Below are 25,876 nucleotides of genomic sequence, written 5' to 3'. Positions count from 1 at the left end.
TCATGTTTGTGAAGGGTTAAGATATGAAAATACCAACTCCTCCAAGTGAAGAGAAAACCATGAAAAATGATAATCAACCCTGTGAAAGTTATAGGCCAAGCAACAAGAGGATAACCTTAGTAGTTATGAACATTCCAACATTGTAAATATCAAGCAAAGGCACCAAACATGGAGGTTGTTCCAAAAGGTATGTGCACAAAAATCACTTAGTCAATCGCTTCTATTGCAAGAAGAGAGGTCTTAAGGCACATTAATGTTGCAATTTGTTTTTTCTTTTATGGATTAAATAATCACTACATGGTTGAGTGTTAGTGGAAGTAGTCTATAACAAAATATTGTGCGATTTGATTGCATAACCAAGCTATAGCTTTATGTATCACATGGTTATGGATTATGTTGCCTGTGATTATGAAACCACTCAATATATAGGGTCTAAATTGTAGAATGCAGATCACAGAAGCAAAGATAGATGGATGTAATGGATATTGATCTGTTTCATTAATTGAACTCTCTTTATGAGGAAAATATTGAATCTAATACAAATATAATGAGCTTACTTTTTGGACAAGGGAAACATAAAAAAAACTATGCATGCCATGAATCACTCCATAAGGCAAGGGAAAACAATTCACACAAATCTAAGTAATATTAACTCGCCTCATTTTCATGAAAGCATTGAAGTAAAATACAAGTGCACATGCACCATATGCACCAACAACCCCCATAAATGTAACTTAGATGGGCATGTGGTGGTGAAGAGGAAAAAGAGATGCGCCTTGACAAATATGAAGCCAAGTTTAGTTACTCATATACAAAACGATCCCCTCAAGAAGTGAATACCAAGAAAACCTAGTGGGAACCTCCCCACCCACAAGAAAACAAAAAGAGAAGACTAAGTAGCCTACTTTGAAGAAGAAGCCACTTACACCCCCAACAAAGCTCAAACATGGATAATTTTCCCTTTTTGAAAGGTTGAGAGAAAAATGTAAGTAATTTTCTCTATAGTTGAACAATATCTCACACTAATGAAATGTCCATGGATAAGCTCTTGAATGAAGTGCATATGAGTCAATATGTTTGGTTTACTATTAATGAATTGGGTCGTATGAGATTTTGTAATATTCCATGTCATAGAAAATGGAAAATGGTTGATGGTGTCGAATATTACATTTAGTGAGAATATGTTGAAGCCAAATAGTTTTAATGGCTACGTTAATAGAAACAATTGTCTCTATGGTAGATCAAGCAATAGTTGACTACTTCTTAGTTGACCAACAAATTAGAGTGGATGTATATTGAAGTGGATTTATGATTTGTAACATCACTTACCTAATCAAAATTTGTATACCCCCCTAAATCAAGGTTCACATTGCAAGATGAAATCCAAATCGTGTATTCTCCATAGCCAATGAAGAATTTACTTGGTTTCCTTACAATACAACTCATAGGATTCTTGCACAAACTAGACAACAATACCCATGAAATATGAAATGCTTATATTAATGTGAATAAGACACAGGTGATGTATGGTGTTGTCTAAGGGTGAAGAGTAGTTAGCCCGAAGTTTGATGACATAAAGGAAGGGAGTCACATCGAGCTTGCAATTAACCATAAAAAATCATGAGAGTAGATCAATAGTGTAGTTGGGTTGTGCCATGGTGATTTTGATCTCAATCCCCAAAAAATAATGTAGTAGCCCTAAGTCACCCATTAGGAACCTTACACACAAAGTAGTTTTCACAATAGTATTGGATGTTGAGGAATTACATGTGATCAAAATATCATATACACATAATAATACGAATAAGAGAGAAGATTCATGTCTTATAATGTAGAGATTGGGATCAAAATGACATTGAGAGAGTTTAAGAAAAATAAGAAAGGAATCCATCTTGGCATACCAAGCATAAGAGGCTTGTTTGAGGCCAAATGGATACTAAAAGTATACACATCATGGAAGAATCCTACGAAAACTCTTTTGCCTACTCCATGTATATCTCATTTTCAATATTGTCTTGAAGAAAGGCATTGTTGATTTCCATCTAATGAACTTCCTAGTCATGAGTTGCAACATTTCTAAGACAAGTAGGATCAAGTCCATCTTGAAAACAAGTGCAAATGTTTCGGTATAGTCAATATTGGGAACATGTAAGAAACACTTTTCTATTAATGTAGCTCTAAACCTATTTCCTAGCACATCTATAACAACATTTATCGAATGTATCTACTTATATTGAACAAGTTTTATTCCTTTAGGAAAAAGAACTGAATCCCAAGTGCGGTTCTTCATCAGTGAGTCATACTCCTCCTGCCTAACTATGTCCCACTCATGATTACTATAGGTTTCATGGAAGGTCTAGAAATTTGTAGGTCTGGTAAGGAATGCAAGAGGAGATCCTTGAAACTATGAACACATCCTCATGGTGTTTGATGGATCCCCAACCAATCCACCTATTGCTTGTAGCATACGATGTGTTCAAAGTGGTCTTGTGGTTAGTGAGTTTGCATAGAATTCCTCAAAATAACATCACTAGAAGTAGAGGATGACGAATCCTATTCTTTGATAATTAGTGTAGGTGGTTTAACATCATCATCATCACTATATATAACATTTAAAATGAAGATGGGTCATGTTGTGGAAATTGAGGTGCCATGAAGGTAACTCAAAGATTCCTCCTCAAAACAAACTTTTCTCACAATGATTAGTGGATTGGTAGTGGTATTGAGAAGTCAATAACCCTTCACACAATATGGATACCTTACAAAAATGCAAGATTGGCTTTGTGGATCCATAACCTTGGAATGTAAACCCATTCTTGAGGACTTAATAGTTTGAAGTGATTTATAGTGGGTTTTGATTACTACATGTTGAAAAAGGGGTAACACCCTTCAATGTTCATTGAGGAACTTGATTTAGGATATACAATGCATATTTTGTAGCTTCTACTCATAATTTTGGAGCAAGAGATTTACACTATATCATGCAGTTGACCATTTTCTTGATAGATCTGTTCCTCCATTCAAACACACCATTTTGTTGAGGATTTCATGGGACTGGATGCTCTAGACCGATCCAGGCTTTTGAAGTGCATAACTATTCACATATTCTCCATTACTATCCATGCACATAGTTTTAATGGTTTTTTTCTAATTATTTCTTAGCAAGGGATTTGAAGTCCTAAAAGTACTTAGAGACCTGTAATTTATGCTAGAGAAAGTACACTGAAGTATACCTTGAGTCATTGTCAATAAATGTCAAGGCATATTTGGCCCTACTAATTTAAGGACGAGGAACTAAACCCATTATGCACAAGCTCCAAAACATGTGTATCTCTTCAAACTTTCCCTTTGTTAAATTTCTCCTTTGGATGCTTGCCAAGTATGTAGCCTTGGCATGCACCATCTGAAAAGTCAACAATAGTCAACACTATAACCATGTTTTACTTGTTGAGTTATTACAAATAATGGTAATTGAGATGGCTAAATTGCTCATGCCACAATATGCTCACCTCATTAGACTGAGGGAGAAGAATAGTAGGACACTTGGGAACAAAGTTTGAGAAAATATATGACCATGATTGAATATCAACTTTTCTTGCTACAAGTTTGGTACCATTTTTCATCTCATTAATGTTGACAAAGTCAAGATTTAACTCAACTCACCTACTTGAACCAAAATGAGTGATTGGGTAGGTTGATATGAGATTGGTTGATAATGAAGGTACATAGAGAACATTTTGGAATGTCCCATCATCCATGACAATAGATCCTCTCCCAAAAACCTCAAGAGGATTATTATCCCCCATTAAGATGGTTCGCATTCTACAAGGATTTAGAGATGAAAAATCATCCTAAGTTGAAGCCATGTATTGTGATGTTCTCAAGTCAAGTACCCATGAGGAAGGTTGAGATGCACTTGCAACAAATGCTTGAGCACTGCCTTTTCCTTTCCCCTTATTTTTCTCCTATGCCATGGAAGACTTCTTTGTTGATGAACGAGCTACTTGATTGAATCAAGAATTTTGATCTTACTGGCTTTTTGATGAATTTTGATGAATTCCTTATCTGAATTTTTTGTTTTTCATTACCATTGTCTAAAGCCTTTGACTCCGTTGTACCTTGATTGGTAGCAAAGGCACAAGATTTTAAGGACTTCAAAGTATCCATCTACATAAGTTTATCTTGCTCCTTGGTAAGTGCAATAGTGAAGTCATCCTCAAATGGAATTTTCCATGTGGTTCTAAGTGCATCCTTGGTTGCATGGAATGTGAAATAAATAAAGTATTTAGGATTAGGTTTAGAAAGAATGAAAAGCACAATTTCTCATCCTTTGTCTCAATCTTACACTATTTTTGCTGCATTCTCAATGATTTTAACTTGGTGAAGGAATCTTGGATGGTGTCAAAACTACTTGCAGTCAAATTGATGAGTTCATTCTCCAGTTGGTTCCTCTTAATACCTATTGCTTTCCAAACAATCCTTCTAGTGTGGTCTAGATCTAATTAGGCGAATTAACAAATTCGATGTGGAAAAGAAGACTGAGAGATATAGACAGACATAATAATCCATAGGCCTCATCACATCTATTAAATAATGCCAATTGTTTCACTACAAATGTTGGTTCAACTTCTATTCTCATTGTTATCCTGAATAATCCTTCACTCCTAAGAGAAATTAGAACTTTAGATTTCCACTCATAGTAATTGAATGACACAAGGAGGAAACCTGACTTTGATTCATGACGTTAGACGAAATTCAAATTGTGGCAGAGCATATACTTCTATAGCTTAATGGAGAGGAATGATGGAGGAATTGACATTCTTGTAGAACAAAGTGTTCTATAGCTTAATAGAAGAGGACCTTCAATGCTACAAAAACAACTTTGGTTCATGCATGAAATTTCACTAGTTTCTATGGAAAGTTGCCTAGATTCACCTTCTTAAATATCCGTAGCGTTAAATCATTGTGCAAAGCAACCTTTAACTAGATCACTTAGTCGAGGAGGAGTGACTGTCAAGCAATTTTCAAATTGGTTGCACAAGCAAATCTATTCATGAATGAACCCCCTTAAACCTGATTTTCTTTAGTCCTTTTTATTCTATAGATAATTCAAATATGCAAGAGAACAACATACTAGACAAGTGAAGAATTTTTTTTTTACAATGAAACTTCCTTAAGACAATCTCTATCATCGATACTATGCGAGATCTCATTGCATAACCAAGGCACATATTTACGTATCCTATGGATATAGGTTTTTGTTGCCTATGGCTATGGAACTACCCAAGAGCTACGATCTAAAAAGAAGAACATAGATAAGAGAAGTAAAATTAGATGATCATAATATGTATCACTGTCTCATTAAATTAACTAGATTCTATCTTTGAGGAAAATAATGGATGCAAAGAAAAAACAATGAGCTTGCTTTTACAACTATAGTCATGTTGTCAACCACCCAAGATCTAGGGTCTAAAAAGAAGTACATATATCAAAAAAGTAAAACTAGTAATAGGTATCACTTTTGTCTCATTAACTAAAGATGTGATAAAAATGCAATGAACTTGCTTTTATGGATTGGGAAACACAAAAAAAAAAGCTATGCATGCAAAAAAGAAACCACTCCATAAAACATGGAAAATGAAACCATGCAAAACCATGTAAGCTTAACTCACTACGTGCACATGAAAACACAAAAGTAACTAGCAAGGGCATGCAAACAACAAGTGCACATGCACCATATGCACTGACAAAATTCATGAATGTTATAAAAAAAAAGAGAGATAATAACAATTTTTTTCCCATTAAAAAGGACAAAAAAGAAAGCACATGAGGAAAGCCAATAATATCTAAGGATTTAAATGGTTTTTTTCAATGTAAGCATTTAAGATTAACACCGGCCACTTAGTCAATGGAAAAAGAAGTGTTGGATACTTCATCCTCAACTTACACGAATGTTATAGGAAAAAGAGAGATAATAATAATTTTTTTTTTTCATTAAAAAAGACAAAAAAAAAAGCACATGAGAAAAGCCAATAAAATCTAAGAATTTAAATGATTTTTTTAATGTAAGGATTCAAGATTAATAGTGATGGGTCACTTAGTCACTGAAAAAGTTATTGGAAAAAAAAATGTTGGAAACTTCATCTTCAACTTAACCCTATTGAAATTTTTTTTCAAGATTAATAGTCATCGGAAACAAAGTGTTAGAAACTTCATCTTCAACTTAACCCTATTGAAAATAAAATTAAAAAAAGTGTTAAAAATTTCATCCCAAACTTGGAAACTTCATCCTCTACTCAAAACAAAATAAAAAATAAAAAATATTATATTTGACCCAAGATAACCAAGTGGATTTTTTTTAATAGGTAAAAATAATGACGGTGTTCACTCTACAATTTGTGCATATATATAAGAATATGACCTAATTAATTAAAAGAAAAGTGGTTGATTGTGGTTGATCTTACAGCTTGCCCTGCAATTAGGCACATAAATATTAGAATATACACACCACAAATATTTAATTTGCAAAATAAGAAGAATAAAGGAGTAGTCAAATGTGAAAATGTGTGTGGAGTATTCGTGTGTGGTATATACATTAAAAAATAGAAAGATATTTCCCAAGGAAGCATCGCTTTTCTATTCTAATGGAGTTGACAATGAAAGCTTGACCAACCAGAGTTTCACATTCACATTCGAAGCCTCGCCAACTAGACTTCCAACTTTGGATAGAGACAAGGGACCTCCTCAGCCACAAGTTTTGCGTGCGTAACATAAAAATATTTGACATTCTCGCTGTTGGCACCCACCAATGCAAATTAAATTCACTAGTGGTGTCTCACTCCAAACCGCTTTCAGGTAAAAACCGCTTACAATGTCTTTCCAAACCGCTTTTGACAAAATATTGATTTTTGAATGACGTTAAACAAAAACGTCGCTCTCCAAAACTTGTCATTCTAAACCACTTTTATGTAAAGGTTGTTTATGTGATTTTGTAAAGGTGGTTTTTGTGATTTGTTGGATTGCTATGGATAAAACATGATCTATGTTTTAGATGTTTGTGAGGGTAGTGTTATGGTAATTTTGTCTCGTTGTTCATTAAGCGCATTTGAGGAAGTGGAGATTGCGTGTTTAATCGTAAAAGATCTAGAGATAGACGTATTGAGGTGAGATAAATATAATTATCTCATCTAAATCTTATCTTATAGGGACAACGTTTTATAAAGGAGAACACAATTCAATTTAGTGTAAGGTGACCCAGAAGAGGGCGTTGGAATTGTTATGGTTTTCGATAGAGGTCATAGCCTAAGTGTTGTAACATTTTTTGAGATACTTGAATCTAGTTCTTGTATTGGGTTTGAGTCGTTAGTGACTTGGCGCTATTAGGTCACATTGAGACATGGTGTAGGACCTCGTCTCAAGCAACTTGCTCAATATTCTTGTCAATTTCTATCAATGAGCTCACAATCTCATTGTGTTATTCCTTGCAATTTAGATCAATCCAACTCTTTCATGTAGCGTGATCATCCCATAGTTGTATCTTGTTCTAACTTGCTCTCCTAGAGTGTGTCAATTCCCATTGCAAGGGTCTTGTTTACAATTTCATCTCCTTCATTGTCACCCAATTCTCTTGAATTTCCTCTTTCAACATTTGATAGAGGAGTATATAGTTCAATTGCGCGTACGTGTCCAAGAAGAGGGCGTTGGAATTGTTATGGTTTCCATTAGAGGTTGCAACGTAAGTGCTATGACATTTCTTCATATACTCGATCTAGTTCTTGTATCAAGGTTGAGTCTTTAATGACTTGGTGCCATTGGGTCACATTGAGACATCTTGTCCAAGATCGTTGTCAATTTCTATCAACGACACCAAAATTTCATTGTCATTGCTTGCAATTTAGATTGATCCAACTCCATTATGTAACATGATCCTCCTATAGTTGTTGTAACTTGTTCTAATTTGGTCCACTAGAATGTATCAATTCCCTTTGCAAGATTCTCATTCATAATTTCATCTCCTTCGTTGTCACCCAATTCTCTTGAATTTCCTCTTTCAATGTTTGATATAGGAGTACATAGTTCGATTATAAGTGTGCGAGAAGAGGGCATTAGAATTGTTATGGTTTCCATGAGAGGTTGCAACCTAAGTGCTATGACATTTGTTCATATACTAGATCTCGTTTTGTATTAGCGTTGAGTCTTCAGTGACTTAGTGCTATTAGCTCATGTTGAGACATAGTGTGGGACTATGTATTGGCCTACTTGCCAAAGGTTCTTGTCAATTTTGGTTGATGACCTCAAAATTTCACTATGTCATTGCTTGCAATTTAAACCTATCCAACTTTGTCATGTAACATAATTCTCCTATAGTTGTTGTATCTTGTTTTCACATGGTCTCCTAAAATATATCAACTCCCTTTGCAAGGTTTTTGTTCACAAATTCTGTTCTCTTAAATTTCCTCATTTTTCCAAACACTTTTTTTTTTAAACACTAACATTTTTCTTGTTATCAACAATGCCTAAAATAAACACATTATACGATGGGTTGATGACTCTCACACTACAAGTTTGATGGTCAATTTCCCTTGCTCACATGATACCATGTGAAATCTTTGCGCAACTCAAATCCAAAATTTTCAATAACAATAAATGACAAGATTTGTGGTCATAGTTATTCTAATATTCCAATGATTTACAAAGAACTCCTACTTTAATAAAACGCTGTGCAAATCTTCTTCCTATGATGACAAAGATCTCTTTACATCATTATATGCGCTAAAAATAAGTAGCCTCCTAGTAAACATTAAATGAATTAGGCGCTCTATATACCACCATTAAATTTTAGCAAACCAATTATCTAATGATAGACATATACAACCCCGCTCATTATATGTATTGATGTATAATTGGTTCCATTATTCCCATTTATTCCAATCCGGGCCTGGTTTAATCTAACATAGTGGATTTCAAATCCAAATACAAGGTAATAACCAGGAAGAAAAAACAGGGAAAAAAAAACCTGAAAAAGTACAACTTAATAAAAGGAAATCTGAAGTTGAGGCTGAGATTGCCTCATTTTCATGACTTTTTATTTTTCATAATTTTCTATTCACATGCCCCCACCCCACCCTAACCGTGGTCAAGTGATGCATTAACCTGAAGCAGGGGTCTACTCCGTCAACGAGGTGGACGCCTTCGATCAAGGGTTTGAAGAAGCAGCAGCAGTATCGAGCTCCCAGAAGGCAAGGGTTTTATGACCGTGCAAGGCGGGGCAAACGCTTAGAGCGAGAATTGAACGGAACGGTCTGTATTTTATCATTTGAATGTCTTCTGGTCCATTGTTGAACTTTGAGTCGTTGAATGTTGTGAGATATAATCTGTGTCTCAAGATCTCTGGAGATAAAACGGGGAAAAATCCAGAGACATGAATGTAGAGGTCCCGAAAATATCTTAAATGCAGCGGATCCGATCTCATTCAAGCATGAACTGGTGGAAGATGATCAATCGGGACTAAAGTTTAAGGTATTCCCCCAAAAATTTAAGATTTTGGTCAGGCATTTGAGAAATTGTCCCCATATTCTATCATTATAGAAAATTGAAGGTATTGACTGGAATTTAAAGGGAGTTAGAGATATATCTGCGTGTTGTTTTGTTATTTTTTTTTGTTTTTCTTATGGCGGCCATCGAGGGAGATGAGAGAGTGATTGCCACGGCACAGCAGATCGTTAGAAGCTTGGCAACGACAGAAACTATGACCAAAGATATGTTGAGAATTCTCTCAAATTTCGACAATCGGTTTTCTAGCATGACGGAACGGCTGGGAACTGATACTGTCAGTGATATTGAAGAGAGGCTTGCTTCTGCAGAAGAAGTGGTTTTGCGGTGGGATGGGAATTGCTCTGAAGCTGCAAGAGAATCTATGATATGGGAAGGACCGCCAGATGAAGCTGCCTCTTACTTACAGGCCGTTGACGAAGTGCAGCGATTGACGGAAAGTCTGGAAAGCATATCTTTGACGGAAAATGATAATGATGAAAGCAATAATAATGATTTTCATGGAAGCGAGCTACTGGACCGTGCCCAGAATGTTCTGCAGATTGCCATGGCTAGGTTAGAAGAGGAATTCCAAAATATTTTGGTTCAGCAGGGTGAAATTTTTGAACCGGAACGGCTTTACCAGATGATACATGGCCCGGTTTCTAGGGTTTCATTCTGTTCTTCTCGTCACGAAGATATGCCAGACGTTGCATCCATTAGCTCTGGCGAAGGAGAAGGCGATCATGATGAAGATGCCCAAAATCTTCTTGGTAATACCGATAACAGCGGAGACCTCATCATTGATTTAATTCGGCCTGAGGTAATTCCCGACCTCAAAGACATTGCCGAACGTATGGTTGCTTCCAAGTATGAACGAGAGTGCTGTCAGGTTTACAGTACTGTTCGCAGAGAAATCCTCGATGAGGGCTTGCGTCGTCTCGGAATAGAGAAACTCAGTATTGAAGAAATTCAAAAGATGGATTGGGAAACGTTGGAAGGGAAGATCAAGAAATGGAATCAGGCTGTAAAGATTGCTGTCCAGGTTCTTCTTGGCAGTGAGAAGCGCCTTTGCGTTCAGATCTTTGAGCAACTAGGTTCTATTCAAGACACTTGCTTTGTTGAGACTGCAAAGGGTGCTATTATGCAGCTTCTAAATTTTGCTGAGGCGATTGCAATAAGTCGCCGGTCTCCGGAAAGGCTCTTTAGGATTCTGGACATGTATGAGAGCCTCTCGGATCTTCTTCCAGCCATTAAGTCAATTTTTTCGGACGAGTCCTGTGCCTGCATCAGAGCAGAGGCCGATGGAATTTTGACACGATTAGGAGAGGCTGCGAAGGGGACATTTGTTGAATTTGAAAATGCTATTCAGAGGGACACTTCCAAGACTCCAATTCCTGGAGGTGCAATTCATCCTTTGACTCGTTATGTCATGAATTATATAAAGTTCCTTTTTGATTATACAGATATTTTCAAACAGCTTATAGATGAGAAAAAGGAAGCTATTCCAAGGCAGCTTTCAGATGGGTTCATAGAATTTGCTGAAGAAGATCGCCAAGGCGACCTTTCAAACCCAACTCCAAACCAAACTCCATTGGCTCGTCGTCTTTTATCCATTACATCACTGCTCGAGTCGAATCTTGAGGGAAAATCCAAACTCTACAAGGATATTGCTTTGTCTCATCTTTTCATGATGAATAATATTCGTTACATCGTTCAGAAAGTTAAAGGCTCAGAGCTCAGGACTCTTCTTGGTGATGATTGGATTAGAAGGCGCAGTGGGCAGGTACGTCAATATGCTACAAACTATCAAAGATCTGCTTGGAGAAAGGTCTTATCTTGCTTAAGAGATGAAGGAATCTATATTGGTGGAAGCTCTTCCTCCAAGGTTTCAAAGGAGGCTCTCAAGGATAGGTTCAAGAGCTTCAATGCTATGTTTGAAGAGGTATACAGGAATCAGACAGCTTGGTTTGTTCCAGATCCTCAGCTCCGTGTAGAGCTGCGCATCTCTATTGAGGAGAAATTGCTTCCAGCATACCGAGCCTTTTTGGGGAGATTCAGGATGCACTTGGAAGGTGTGAGGCATGCAGAAAGGTACATTAAATACTCACCGGAGGACTTAGAGAATTTTATACTGGATTTGTTTGAAGGCTCACCAGGATCCATGAATAGTCAGCGCAGGAGGACGGGTTCCTAATTTTTTTTTTTTAATGTATGTTCATCCCAAAACTTTTCCTGGACATAAGAGCCCATGGTATGCAGTCACTCTTACACCTTTTATTGCAATGGTACACGAAAAATTGATTAGCTAGAGCCAGTCTTATACTTAATAATCTATCCTGATTGATGCTTTTAATGCCAAGAGTGAATGTTCATGGCATTTTGGATTTGCTGGCAGGGGCATCTTATTGTACTTGTAAAAGAATATACAATGTATTATGTAGTGCATTTTTATTCAATTGTTGAAAGGTCTATACATTACAGAGTTTTATTCGAAATTCTTGATGGAATTATTTCCGCATGCTTCCTTATGGCTCTCTGCTTGTCATGTGATTGATTATAATTAGGATAAGATGGTTTTTTCCCTTGTTTGTTAGATCAATATTACAGGAACTTCAAGAGCGAATTAAATTAGTTGCTGCTCCTTTTGGTAAGTGCTGGGAGCATATATGCAGGCAGTAAAGGTTACATCAATTTTCTGTAATCTGAAGAATTAATGGGCCCTAATACTGTATTCTAGATAGCAACTTTTATGAAGCTCGAGCTTTCTTATCCCAGTATGATGCTTTGATGTGTGTCTAACAGAGTAGTTACTAAATTATTTGACCAAATCTGTTATTCATGTCATGTGCAGTTAAATAATAACTAGATAAAATATTTTGCATTTTAATGTAGCATTTAGATACAATCTTGCAACTTAAACCATTGAAAATGCTGAAGAACAGGGTCCTCCTCCATTGAAATTATTATCTGTAGTTATAAGTTCAATTTTAGCACTTACTCTTGTGTCTTCCTATATATTTATTTGATTTCTGATGCTCTTATTACTCATATGGTCTTTGAGAAATCAAGTTTCTGTTAAGATGGTTTATACAAATATTATGTGTGTTTCCCTGCAATCTGACAACACTAGGAAGATGGTTAAGGAGCTCTTTATGATGTCAATATATCTATGTCTTCCAGTATCCCATCCACATCAAAATCTTCCTCCAAGTATATTGCTTATTTTATTGAAATGCGCTTAGACTCCGATGTCAATCTTCTGGCTAGCTTGTTCCGTCCATAATGGCCCATGAGGGGCTAATATGTACTAGTGGTAATTTAACTCTGGGGAGTGGAATATCACCACCCCTCCTCTACCAACCAGCAAGGCCCCATATGGCAGGTATATTGCTTATTATATTTTATCCTGGCTTAATTAAAAACCTTTTCTTTTTATAACTATTCAGACCATGCTCCCATCTGGTGCCAAGGCATTCCCTACTGACAGTATCTTAGGTGACTTAATAGTTCGGCTTTTGAGGACAATCTTTGGGCTGTATATTTTTTTATTCTAAAACAGAAGAGAGGCATAAAGATGCACCTTAAGAAGACACAAAAGGTCTTCAGGGTCTGTTCTATATGATTCTATTCTTATTTTGTCTTTCAGCATATCCTATAGTTTCATTCTATCATTATGCAAGTTTGCCTAGATATGTGTGTTGAGGATGTGGTATCTTAATCATGTAGACTGTAAGCATGTTTTTTTCTTTATCACATCTGGCTTTTTTACTTTCATAACTGATGAAGACTCTTATTTTACATTTGCTTGTATTGAATCTGTTTTACCGGTAAATTGACTTTTGTGTTGTAGCATAGTTCTTGGCTGTAAAAAGGTTAACACGTTGCACCTCTGTAATACATGCGGATATAGAATGTTAATTCTCAATTTTACCTTATCAGGCTAAGTGGGGTTGTGCAGTCTTGCAAGAAGCATCCTAGAGACTTCAAGCATTCGACTTTGTGCATCTTATTGAAGCCTTTGTTCCAAACAATACACTGGGTTTTGGCAAGCTTGAAGAGGCCAAATACAAAGATTTTGTTATTGAAGCAATTTGTTTTTATTATCATGCTCAAAGATAGTGACAATATTAGGGCATTTTGTTATTATCTCATTGTTGCAGTAGTGAATTTCATTTCAACTGGTAATTGTCGGAATCATATGAGCCTTTGGTTTACTTCTCCATGAGCACTCACGTGCTTGTTTAAAGAATTGCAGTTTATTGCCATTATATTTTTTCATGAAGAAATCGCAGAAGATGGATAAACTCTCGAGTCTATTTCAACATCACTGTTTGTTGAATTTTGATATTCTCAGGATGAGTGGCTTCTCATAAGCACAAACGATTTCAGAGCCTAGCCACAATGAGTTTAAGGAGTCTCTTGTAGTGTGGAGGTGGATCTAATGCCCTGGTTTTCATTTTTCCCTGTTTGCACTTTATAGGACATTGTTCTATTCCCATCTTCATATTCTTCAAATATCTCGCAATGAAATAAGTGACTGAGCATTGCTTCAATTCAGTTTGTGGATCAACCTCAGAACTTCATTGCAACTCGTAATATGTTTTGCATCTTAATTTATGTGTTGTTTAACCCTAAGTCTTAACTTCATTGCAACTCATAATATGTTTTGCATCCTATATTATGCATTGTTTAACCCTAAGTCTGCCAAAGATGAATGGTTGCCCAAAATTTCTCGAATATGCCAATTTTGCAGTTTTTAATTCTTGGTTAAATCGGTTGCTCAACTAAGGAGGGGAAAATTTCGTTAGTCTTTGCATATAATTATTTTTCACGTAGTGCTGATATAATTTGGTAATTCAAATCGTATTGGCAATTTTTTTTTTGCCCTTTTATTTCTGGAACGGGCAAAAAGCTGCTGAAAGCATCAAGGGAGTTTGGTCACTTCAAATATGCCAATTTTGCACCCTTGAAACTTTGTTAAATTGGTTACTCAACCAAACAAAGGAGACTTTCATTACTCTTTGCATATTTTTTTTCGGTTTCACTTAGTTGCTATTGCTGATGTAGATTTGGTGATTCCAATGGTATTAACAGTTTATTTTTTTGTTGGAGTGCGACAAATTCCTTTGAAAGCATCAAGGGAGAATGGTCACCTTGCCGTAGCTAGCACAAGTTTCCCTCTGATATGCAATCCTATGCTGCTGGAGCAAGAGGTCTTTCTTTTCCTCTCTCACACACAACATGGTTGCAGCCGAAGCCTGGCTAGTACCTACTAATGGTACTCCACATGCAGACACCCCCAACATTTATGTTGGACCAGCCCCAGTGTTCCCTCTCAGGTAACGGTTGCCCTACCCTGCTGTAGTCAGCAATCCTAAAAAAATGGTATTAGCAGTTATTGTGGAAGAGGATTAAGATTTTTGTTTTATTGCGTTGCCCCAGCCATCATTCATGTATATACTGAATTCATGTATATATTGAATACTATGGAATGGTCTTGAACTTGATTTGGCTGGTTATGGTGTTACGTGCCTTTATAAAATGGCCATAGCAAAAGTTTCAGAGTTTATTGATGGTGTTGCATTTGACGGACATGACTTTCCTCTGTTGGAAAAGATTAAATTTCACCATAGTTATCATGCATATGAGTTTGGTCAGTATGGTTATTTTCTGAGTTAGCTCGATACTTGCCATACCTGCAAGTATGGACAACAGGACAAGTACGGTGAGTGATTAAGATTCATAGATGGATACCGAGCCTCTTTATTCTATGAACCATTTTACGTTACTTTGTTGAAGTTGACCCTGAAATCGGCATTTCATGACTCCGGCTTTGAGTCCTGGTCAACTTCAACATCATTCCAATGACGATATATCCCACATCGACAACAGTGTCTGATAGCTGGCTTGACTTTGTTTTCTGCACTTGGAAGTTGAACTGTAATTGACCACCGTTTTTAATTGCAACTGCCTAACCGCCTTGGTTGTTCCTGCTGTTGCAACTTGGCACTCATCAACGAGTATCTGAAGTATAAGCGAGAATTCGGTATTGCTTTATGGCTCTAGAGCATATTGTTAACCAGTTTTCCAACGATTTAAACTTAAACTTCTAAACAAAACCAAGGAATATATTAAAAGAGTGAAGATGGTACAAGGTTTGAGTTCAATACGTGGCATGGGGGTTATGTTCTGTAAGAGTTCTAGTCTAATTTCTCTACTTTAGGCTGCTTAGGAGTCAGTCAATTATTTTATATAGTAATCCTCTTTGAATAAGGTCCATGAAATAGTAATGGATAGTTATTTAATGTAAAAGGGTCTATTTTGTAAGGCCCACTAGATAGTTAGTACCCATTAGTGATGGGATCACAAGTACTTGTGCTTGCTTTTAAAGAGATAGGAGGATGTTTGGTGTTGTATTTGGAGCTATGCATGGTGAAAGGTTGCTCCACCTTAAGAGGCAAGTGAACATTGTTTCCTTCTTCAGATTATCTTAATACAAGGGCATTGTTTACATTTCCATCTCATTGTCTCTTTTATTTGGTTATTGCAAGTATATTCTTTGTATTACTTGGTTGTGTTTCAAGTGTAAGGGTTAAGAAACAATATATAAGTGGTGTTAGAGCTCTTTCTTGAGTCACTTGTCTTCAGTTTTTAGTTTGTTTAAGCTAGAGATGTGTTATGACGTCTTTAAAGAACATTGAGATTTGTCGTTTGACGGGTAAAAATGTAGTCAAGGAAGAATGCACGCATGAAATATGAGTTGTGTCCCTTGGTTGAACACTCTTCTAAACTTTATTGACACCCCTTAGAGTAGTATAACATTCGGTAACACTTGCATATGGAATGTCACTTCCACATACCTTCACGTATATTGGAAGTCCCTTAGAAATCCCTAAAACTAACTTTAGATAAATCAATTGATTGTTGTGTTGCTATGGTACATCATGATTAACACTCGGGGATATATCTCTTTGGTATGTGAGTAGTTGAGTAGTACGACTAAGGACATGATTGAGCCTCTTAATTAGCCCCTTGAGACATTGGGCCAAGTATTGTTGTTAGATCATGCAAGCATATTAGAAGCTATGACACTTAATATTATCATTTGTCTCTAGGACCCTGCAAACACTAGCTTCTATAGCCAGGAACAAAATTCCTACATCTTTACATCTAGAAGGAATTTGGAGATTCTATCTCCATAATAATAATCAATTGAGAGGAATACTCCCATAGCAGAGTACTTGGGAAAAATAAAAAAATAAAAAGGAAAAGAAGTCTAGGTTTTGTCAACACCATTGTAAGAGATCTATCTCAAAATATTCTTAGTGTTGGGTTGATTGCTTGAATCACCCTCTCAAGTAACCCTTTTTGTGTGGACTTGATAATGTAGTGATTTGAGATACATCTGAATAGTTCCCTATCAAGCCACTCATCATAGTGAGATAAGTGGATAATAACACTTCACAAAATCTTTGATGACTGATGATTTAGACTCTCAACATCGCTAGCTCATAGAACCAACAATTGGCCCAATTTGCTCAATGCTAAGCTCTACATGAAAAGGCTATTGGCATTGACTCTACACTCTATCTTATGAACGAAACAATGAAATCACATGGTGAATTCTTTAAATTGTTAGGTGCCCACTTGAATTTCAACATATCAAATTCAAACATTAATCCAACAAAGGATGAATTCCTAGCCCAGAAAGTGTGGGCCATATGCTCATTGTTTTAGGATAATAACCATTGACATTTTCATGATCACAATTCATGGCACCATTTTCCAAGGGTTAACATGAACAAATTTGATGGGTCCATTCCCTCGGGGTGGATTACCCAAATGGAACTCTATTCTCTCTCCATGACATTATTGATGACCTATAAAAAGTAAAAATGGGGGTCTTTTTTGGATTATGAAAGTTGGCAATGGTGGCAAAAGAAGGATTATAAAGATTGCATTGCTTGGACCTAGTTTGTGCAAGTCCTTTATACTTGATTTGAATGCGACAATTACCATTTAGGACGTCTCACACAATCATGCCAAATGGACACAATTATGGATTATATACTGCCTTTGAACAACTAATACTCTGCACTTGGGGCCTATTTTGTTCATTTGTTAAAGAATGGTTCCATCAGAGTTTTAAAGGAAGGAATTTGAGAAGATATCATGATGCAGTGCCCAAAAACATGGTTGGAATCCTATGACAAAGCTAAAGACGCTGAGATTGTGATCAATGACCAAACTAAGACACTTTTTTTCATCACCTTCCCTAGCCCCCTTGTGGTGACTAACCCCAGCTCCTCGAACTCATAACTAGAATGAATCCAAGTTATCTCTACAAGAGATGGTAGAACATCAATGCTTCCATATTTTCTATAATTGTGGTGAGCAATATTTCAAAGGAAAAATGTAAATAACATAATTTATTCAAATGGATGCCTCCCCACATGACCACTCAAAAGATGCAATTGTTGAAGACTCTTTAGAAATCGAGTTGGACGACACCACACTTCCAGTGGAAGTGAAAATCACTTTGCAAGCTCCTTTATCCAATTCCTTGGCACCCCAAACATTGAAGTTGATTGGTTATATTAAGAATCTCAAAGTGATTTTATTGATTCACATTAGCAACACCCACAATTTTATTCATAAGAGAGTGATTGAAGAAAAACGACAATTTTATTCATAAGAATGGTTAAGGAAACCAATTGTTATGTTTGTCCTATACCTAATTTCTAAATTATGATTTGCCCATGAGGCATGATGGAATGTGGTCGCTGATGTGAAAATGTGAAACTCCAAGCGGGTGAGCATAATCTCAAAACCAATGTTTGCTATTGACATGGGTGGTTGTGAAGAAGTTCTTTGGGACAAAATGGTTATGCATCTTGGGATTGGTCACCATGGGTTTCGAGGATTTATACTTGGGCTTCAGTGAGAAAGAGTGCCAACATACTCTCGAAGGGATTATATTTGATGCCCTTGAAATTGTCACCTCTCATTGCATGGAGAAGTTATTAAAAAGACCTTTCAGACATTATTGCATAACTCAATGCCATACAAGTAGTGGACCACACCCCCCTTCTCCCCCCTCCCCACCCACCATAGGAAATTCACCCTTATTTGCAATTGGTATTTCCCAAACATCAGCAAGTATTTGAAATACCCATGGGGCTACCACCTTCATAGGGGGAGCATGACCATCAGATTCCACCAATTTTCTATAGCCTACGACTAAATGTGAATCCTTAATAGGCATTTGTTTTCACAAAAGAGTAAGATCAAAATGATCATTTAGGAACTACTGGAGGATGTATTTAGACACATCGGTCCTAAACCCTTCTCATCACTAGTGGTTGTGGTATTAAAGAAGGAAGGTGATTGGTGCGTGTCTTGATTTTGGGCCTTCAATAACCATCAAAAGCAAGTTCACCATCCCTATTATTGATGATATTTTGGATGAACTTCATGGAGCCAAGTTTTTCACCAAACTAGACATGTGTTTTGGCTACCACCAAATCTAAATGAATGAGGCAAACATATTGAACACAATCTTTCACACATGTGAGGGTCATTATGAATTTTTAGTGATGCCTTCTGGCCTTTGCAATGCTCCATCCACGTTTTAGAGCTTCATGAGCAAAAGTTTGTGGCTCTTTTACATGGTTTTTTATTGGTATTTTTTGATAATATCTTGATTCACAACAATTTCTAGGACTTTCACATAAAGAATGCTAATAGAGTGTTGAAACTCCTAAAGGATTACTAATTATTCTTGAAATGCTCCAAATGTTCTTTTGGGGCTTTAAAGGTTGAATACATGGAACACATTGTCAACAAGGATGGTATAAAGAGTAGATACGAAGAAAGTTGCAGCGATGCAAGAATGGCTCCAACACAAGAGGTTGAAGGGCCTCTATGGGTTCTTAGGATTTACTAGGTTCTACAAGAAGTTTGTAAAAAATTATGGCAAAACTGTGGCTCCCCTAGCCTCATTGCTAAAAAAGAATACCTTTGTATGGAGTGAAGTAGATGAACAATGCTTCTCCACTTTAAAGTATGCCATTTGCAAGACTCTAATTTGATGCCTTGGGTAGTCTTTGCATGGTTTTAATGTAAGAAGGGTGCCTCTTAGTATCCACTCATAATTAATTGCGTGACCACAATTTGGTTAAATCCACTAATGGGAAAGAGATGATGACCATCCTGTATGCAGTAGAGATGTGGCATCCAAGCTCATAGGGAATTATTTCAAGATCACGACTGCTCATCATAGTTTGAATTACTTTCTCGAACAAAGGTTCTCATCGCTAGAGTGACAAAAGTGGGCCATCAAGATGCTAAGGTGTGATTATGAGATTATCTATAAGAAGAGTAAAGAGAATGTGGTGATGATGCTTTATCTTGACAATTTGAGGAGGATGGATCTATCTTTGTCTTTTATTTACCTATTTTAGGTTGGCTTGAGGAAGCTCATCAAGAATGGTTGGAAAATGACACTATCATTCCATATGTCCACAAGTCTAAGGGAATATCAACCCTCTGAAAGGATATACATGGCAGGGACATATATTGCAATAAAAAGGACTCATTGTTCTAATAAAGAATTCTTTCTTAAAAGAAAGGATCTTGGAGGAATTTCTTTCATCACATACAATAAGGCACTCTAAATTTCATAAAACATATGAAAGAACTAAGTGGTTGTTCTCTTGGGAGTGCATGGAAAAGGACATCTAGGATTTTGTTGCAAGTTGTGACGCTTTCCAAAGAAATAGGGGTGAGATAGTGAAGTTGCTAGGTGTGTTGCATCCACCACCAATTGCAAACACATGGATTGACATCTCTACGGATTTTATAGTGGGACTTCCAAGGGTCAGCGACAAATTTATGATCACGACGATAGTAAATTCTCTATCCAAATAGGCTCTTTTTTGTGCCTCATCACTTCCATTTACCCCCTTCTTAGTTGCTCAAGTCTTCTTTGATCAAATGATGAAGTTACATGGTGTGCTTATTTCCATGTCTCGAATTGGGACTCTACCTTCACTAGCAAATTATTTTAGGGATATTTTAAACTACAAGGTACCCAATTGGCACTGAACACTACATAACGCCACCAAATAGATGGTCAAACCGATGTCATCAATCACTGCTTAGAAACTTAATGCCCGAGGGTTAGCTCAATTGGTTGAGTTCTCATTGCTAAAGCACCTCGCTAATGGGAGGTCACAGGGTCAATTCTCCTCGATGCCCTTAGGGTTAGGCTCTGCTAGTAAGCCAACGTGAAGTGATCCATTTGGGTGGATCTGCCTAGACATTTCCTCGGAAAAAAGAAGAGAAAAAGATAATTGCTTAGAAACTTACTGGAGATGCTTTGTTTTTGAAAATCTACACTTATGGACACAATGATATCTGTTTGTAGAATGGTGGTATAATACCTATTATCATAGCACTACAAAATGACCCCATATGAAGTAGCGTATGGCCAAAATTCATTCTTAGTCACTTCCTATTTACTAGGCACCTTCTCGGTTTAGACAATGGATCACATGCTCCACATTAGAGGAGTGATTCTTTGTACGCTGAAGGACAATTTGGTTATGGCTCAAAATAGAATGAAGTGACAAGTAGACATTATTCAAAGTCAAAACACCTAAAAAATTAGCTTGAAAGGTTTTTGGACATTATGAGATCATCCAACACATTGGACAAGTGGCCTACAAATTGGATTTTCTAGTCCACTCTAAGATTCATTCAATGTTTCATGTGTCTTGCATAAAGAAGGTCGTGGGATCAAAGTGCGAGGTGCACGCTGACTTGCCAGAGTTAGATGAAGAAGGCTCCATTTCACTTCAACCGAAAGTAGTATTAGATGTCAAATTTATCAATTATTGATCTAGTGGAAAGATATGCGAGTTGAAGATGTTGCATGGTAACTAACCACGATTCTACAACAATATCCTCATCTTAAGCCTTGAGGACAATGTTGCTTTTGAAGGGGGAGGGCATGATATGTTAGAGTCCTATGCAAACCTCCCTACTTTAGGATACCTAGGAGTTATTCGATAGTTGTATGTGATCAACCTCTTTGAATTAGGCCCATTAGACAATAATGTATAGTTATTTAATATAAAAGCGCCCACTTTATAAGGTCCACTAGGTAGTTGGTACTGATTAGTGACGAGATCACAAGTAGTTAGGGCTTTTACATAATTTAAGAGTTAATTAAAAATATAGTAGGGTATAGAATATTTGTTTGTTGTTGTATTTGGAGCTCTTCTTGGTTGCCCCACCTTAAGAGGTAAGTGAACATTATATCCTTCCTTAGATTATCTTTATACAAAGGTATCTTTTACAAACACAAGATATTTTGCATAAAACATTAGAGCATTGGTTTGCATTGTCTACCCTTTTTTTTTTAAATATGTGCTTTCATTTCCAAATATGAATTGAGAAATTCTTAAAATCACAAGTTTCAACTATTCACATAGTTTTATTATTTGACTTTTGAGATATCTATAACTTGATAACCTCCAATAAGGATCATAGAGAGAAAACTACAAAGATGCTAAAGCATATTATTTACCTAAAGACTAAGACCGAAATTGCTTGTCCTTTCTCCATATTGGTGGTTGTTGGCATCATCTTCCTTTGTTGGCTTTGTAATAAGTGTAAAAGTGCTTATATGAAATAGAAACAATGATTTCTATATACTAGCCTTAGATCTATCTTAACTATTGATTTATCAAATGTTGAGAGGGATTGAATTATTTTAAGTGCAAACCTTTTGATGTGTGTAAAACATGAGGAGGAGTTTGCACCTCGAGGGATTTGATCTCACTCGATATTTCATAGATCTGAATTTAAGATGAAACTATGTTGGTTCCAATGATGAGAAACAATGTCAAAACTTTAGGTGATCATCATAATGCATATGTATACATTTTAGCTGAATTTGATCCTTTGAAATTTACCAAGTATTATCTATAATCTAGAGAGGTCACTTGAAAAGTTACATGAAAAATAAGGTGAGTAGTAACAAAATAACAATATTCAATGATAAAGAAGGTGAATTATAAGAAACTAATAAGATGCATATGATAAATAGATTCCATGGTGATACTCTCAGTCCATCTTCGATAGTTTTTCTAATAGTCACACTTGCTAGCTTTCCCATTCTTTCATATCGGTCATGTGAAAAAGAGGTTCAAATCGAAAACCATTCAAACCCATAACTTATTAGTGAAGGTCATGATTGGCCTCTATATTTGTTTTCAATATTAATAATTGCTTTCTTGAACTTTAATCCTTGTGACGCATGAAACACTTAAATTGATTTTATCCACTATACATATGTTGAAATCAATGTACTATTGTAAAAGCAATATAACAAACAATTTAGTTGGAAATTATTATTCTACAAACATTGAAATCCATGCAATATAATGAAACCAATATATGAAGCACTGAAACCATTGTCGTGAAATCCTCTATTTGTTTCCAATATTAATAGTTGTTGTCTCCAACGTCAATCCTTATTTAACATCAATCACATGGAGCTCATTGTTTAGGTCTCAAATTGATCATTTTATTGTTTTTTAAATGAATGTACTTAATCATGTTGCATTGTATCATCATTAAAATCAATGCATCTATCAAGAAGGGTAATGGAAAGGCAAGTTGGGTGGTCATGGGTGTCTTCACCGAAGGATTAATAACTTCGTCTTATTCTGTCTTCATAGGGGTGATCTGTGCATGCATGCCACCAACTAGAGAGCTACACTTGTTTCCATTACTTTTCTTGATGATAAAGTTAATATTACCCCTAAACACTAAGCTATCCCTAAACCCCTTTCAAGGATCTCATCAGGTGAATTATATTCCATAGGTCATCTAACAGATGTTGCTTTTTGATATGCCTTTTTCGCCTTAGACATGGTATCAGATCAAATGACTCTATGTGTATCACATTTCTAGTTCCAATTCACTATGGACTACAGGTGCGAAGTTAAAAAGTGCAGAGAAGTTCGGTTTTTGATCACATACTGGACAACAAAGTACTTGAGCAGAAGGATGAAATTCTTCACTATTACAGAGACCGAAATCTTTATGTAATCCTGAAGAAGATTACAGGGGCTAAGATTGAAAGTTACAGAAGTTGCGGAGAACTAGAAAACAAGAATATGTTTGATGAGTTGTGGTAAAGGATGGCTTGGTGGATGGAACAAGTCTGTCTTTGGTCTAAGGTTAGGAATGTCTCACTGTGATTTGAATCTACTGGGTTTTCCCCTACTTAGGGTTTTTCCCTAGTTGAGCGCCTATATCTCGTGTTCTCTTGTGTTTTTGTGCTTTGGCAATTGTCTTGATGATATTAATGTAATAACTAAGAAGAAGAATAAATACATAATCATAAGAAATTATCAAGTAATAGAGAAATCAAATTCATAAGAAGCTCCATCAGTATTGCCCTAAATTTCTCAACAGGGTAAATGGTTTTTATATTAGTAGGTATTAAAAATGGAGCTCAACTTTAATGAAAAACTATAAAGGAGTATAAAAAATGTTAATGAAAAAATGAATACCTACAATATTTAGTGAAGGTAGGGGTTTTTTTTTTTTTTTTTTTAACAGAATCGGTTACTTTTGTATTATAAAAACTCAGAAGCATAGTTCTAATACATAGATATTGAAAGTTTGGGCGAAGAGGATCAAAACCGGGTGCGCAGATCCATTTTCCTCATTGCTGCCTCTATGATAACTGAAAGTGAAAAGGAAACGGCTATATTGCCGAACAAAAGCACCACCTAACCAACAGAATTTACAGTCCATATTATCTAAGGAAGTTTCTGGGTGACCGAATCATCGGGGAGGGGATCTTTCCTGGCGCTGGCTTTAGTTGAGGCTTCAGCTTGATAGCTCTGGGAAAGGGCTCTGATCTGCTCAATGGCTTCCTCCAGATGGCTGCACCTTCCCTTCAGATTTTCTATTTCTTCTTTTTGCTTCTCCAACTTCTTCCTCTTCGATCTGCTGTCAGCTTCATAATCGTCTTTTAGATCGTTAAAGTGCTTGACAAATCTGTTAATCATGATTGTATGAGTTTTGCACATAGTGCACTCCTTGTTGAAGATCCTGACTATTGGATTAATTGCTGGCTCCTGAGCGTTCGGCTGATCTTGTTGATTCGCCATGTTGCTGGACAGGATGAGAGAGTCTGTAGTTTGAGAAAATAGGTGGAAATCGAGGAGAAGGGAGATCGCGGGAGGGGAGGCGGTAATACAGAGCAGGTGGCTCAGATATGTGAGGACCGAAGAGCGCCGGGGATTGAGGTGGATGAGCAGCAATGTATTACGGGGAGCTCTACAGTGATCAAGAGACAAAATGTCAGCAATAAATAAAACAACAGAACATATACCAGCAGTTACCAAGAGCAAGAAGCGGAGCTCTGGATCCCAATGAGAGATGGGTCTTTTAGAACGATGCCATCGCTTGGTGAGAACGCATAGAAGATGCCTTGCTGAGCCGCGCACTGTGGAGTCCCTGAGGTCCAAACTGCAATATATAGAAGGAGAGAAGCTCCTCAGAGGCTTAATCCAGTGCTGAGAGGATCTGATCTTGGGAGGATTGAGATCCTCTGAAATGATTCTGCTACTGTCAAGGAGCGTGCGAAGGGGATGGGCTCGATCACGCAGCCAGAGAATGACTGCGCTGAACAGAAGGTAATTCATGATGAGATAAAGCTTAATGATGTGTACCAGATCATGGGGGCGGTTTTGTCTTCTTTGGTACCATTTTGTGCAGTCGAGAAGATTTGGGGAGGGGAAGGGAGATTTGGGGAAGAGCCTGATATGATGGAAATGGTGCCTGAGGTGACTGATGTTCTGGAATGAGGAGATGGGGAAGGGCTGCTTAGGGTATATCTTTTTCATAAACTGCATCATTCTCTCTGACCTGGCCTGTCTGTCTGCTTGTAGCTTTGTTAGCTTGTTCGTCCGCCTCCGTGTTGTTTCCTCTTAGCACATGCTTGAAGGTGACTCCGCTTAATGTCCTGATGTTTTCCATTATCCTGCTTTTGATGTTGTTCAAGGCCATTTGCTTGAAGTCTTTCCCTGAGGTCATGGCCGCTATGATAATAGCAGAATCGCCCATAATAAGAAGGTTTTGGAGGCCGAGTTTTCTAGCGATAGAGGTCCCCAGGAGGAGGCTATAAGCCTCTGCCTTATTATTTGACATAGTGCCTAAACCCCATTCATATGTCACTATGGTTTTTCCTTGAGGATCTCTGATGATTCCACCAGCTCCAGCTTGGCCCAGATTATTTTTTGATGCCCCATTAAAT

At 36.9% G+C, this 25,876-nt stretch overlaps 1 protein-coding gene across 1 annotated transcript; it reads left to right on the top strand.

Moving 5' to 3' along the window:
• Window positions 1-9,137: 9,137 nt before the first annotated feature.
• On the top strand, window positions 9,138-12,022 carry EXO70F1 (exocyst subunit exo70 family protein F1). Its single transcript, XM_089450304.1, has one exon. The coding sequence runs from the start codon at window positions 9,671-9,673 to the stop codon at window positions 11,726-11,728; it is 2,058 nt and encodes a 685-aa protein (XP_089306430.1). The 5' UTR covers window positions 9,138-9,670; the 3' UTR covers window positions 11,729-12,022.
• Window positions 12,023-25,876: the final 13,854 nt, after the last annotated feature.

Source organism: Pinus tabuliformis, chromosome X, assembly GCF_031772625.1.
Source record: "Pinus tabuliformis cultivar Carrire ecotype Pingquan chromosome X, CPIR1, whole genome shotgun sequence".
Taxonomy (NCBI): Eukaryota; Viridiplantae; Streptophyta; class Pinopsida; order Pinales; family Pinaceae; genus Pinus; species Pinus tabuliformis.
Note: the sequence above shows the minus strand (reverse complement) of the source record. Positions and strands in the feature narration are given on the sequence as shown.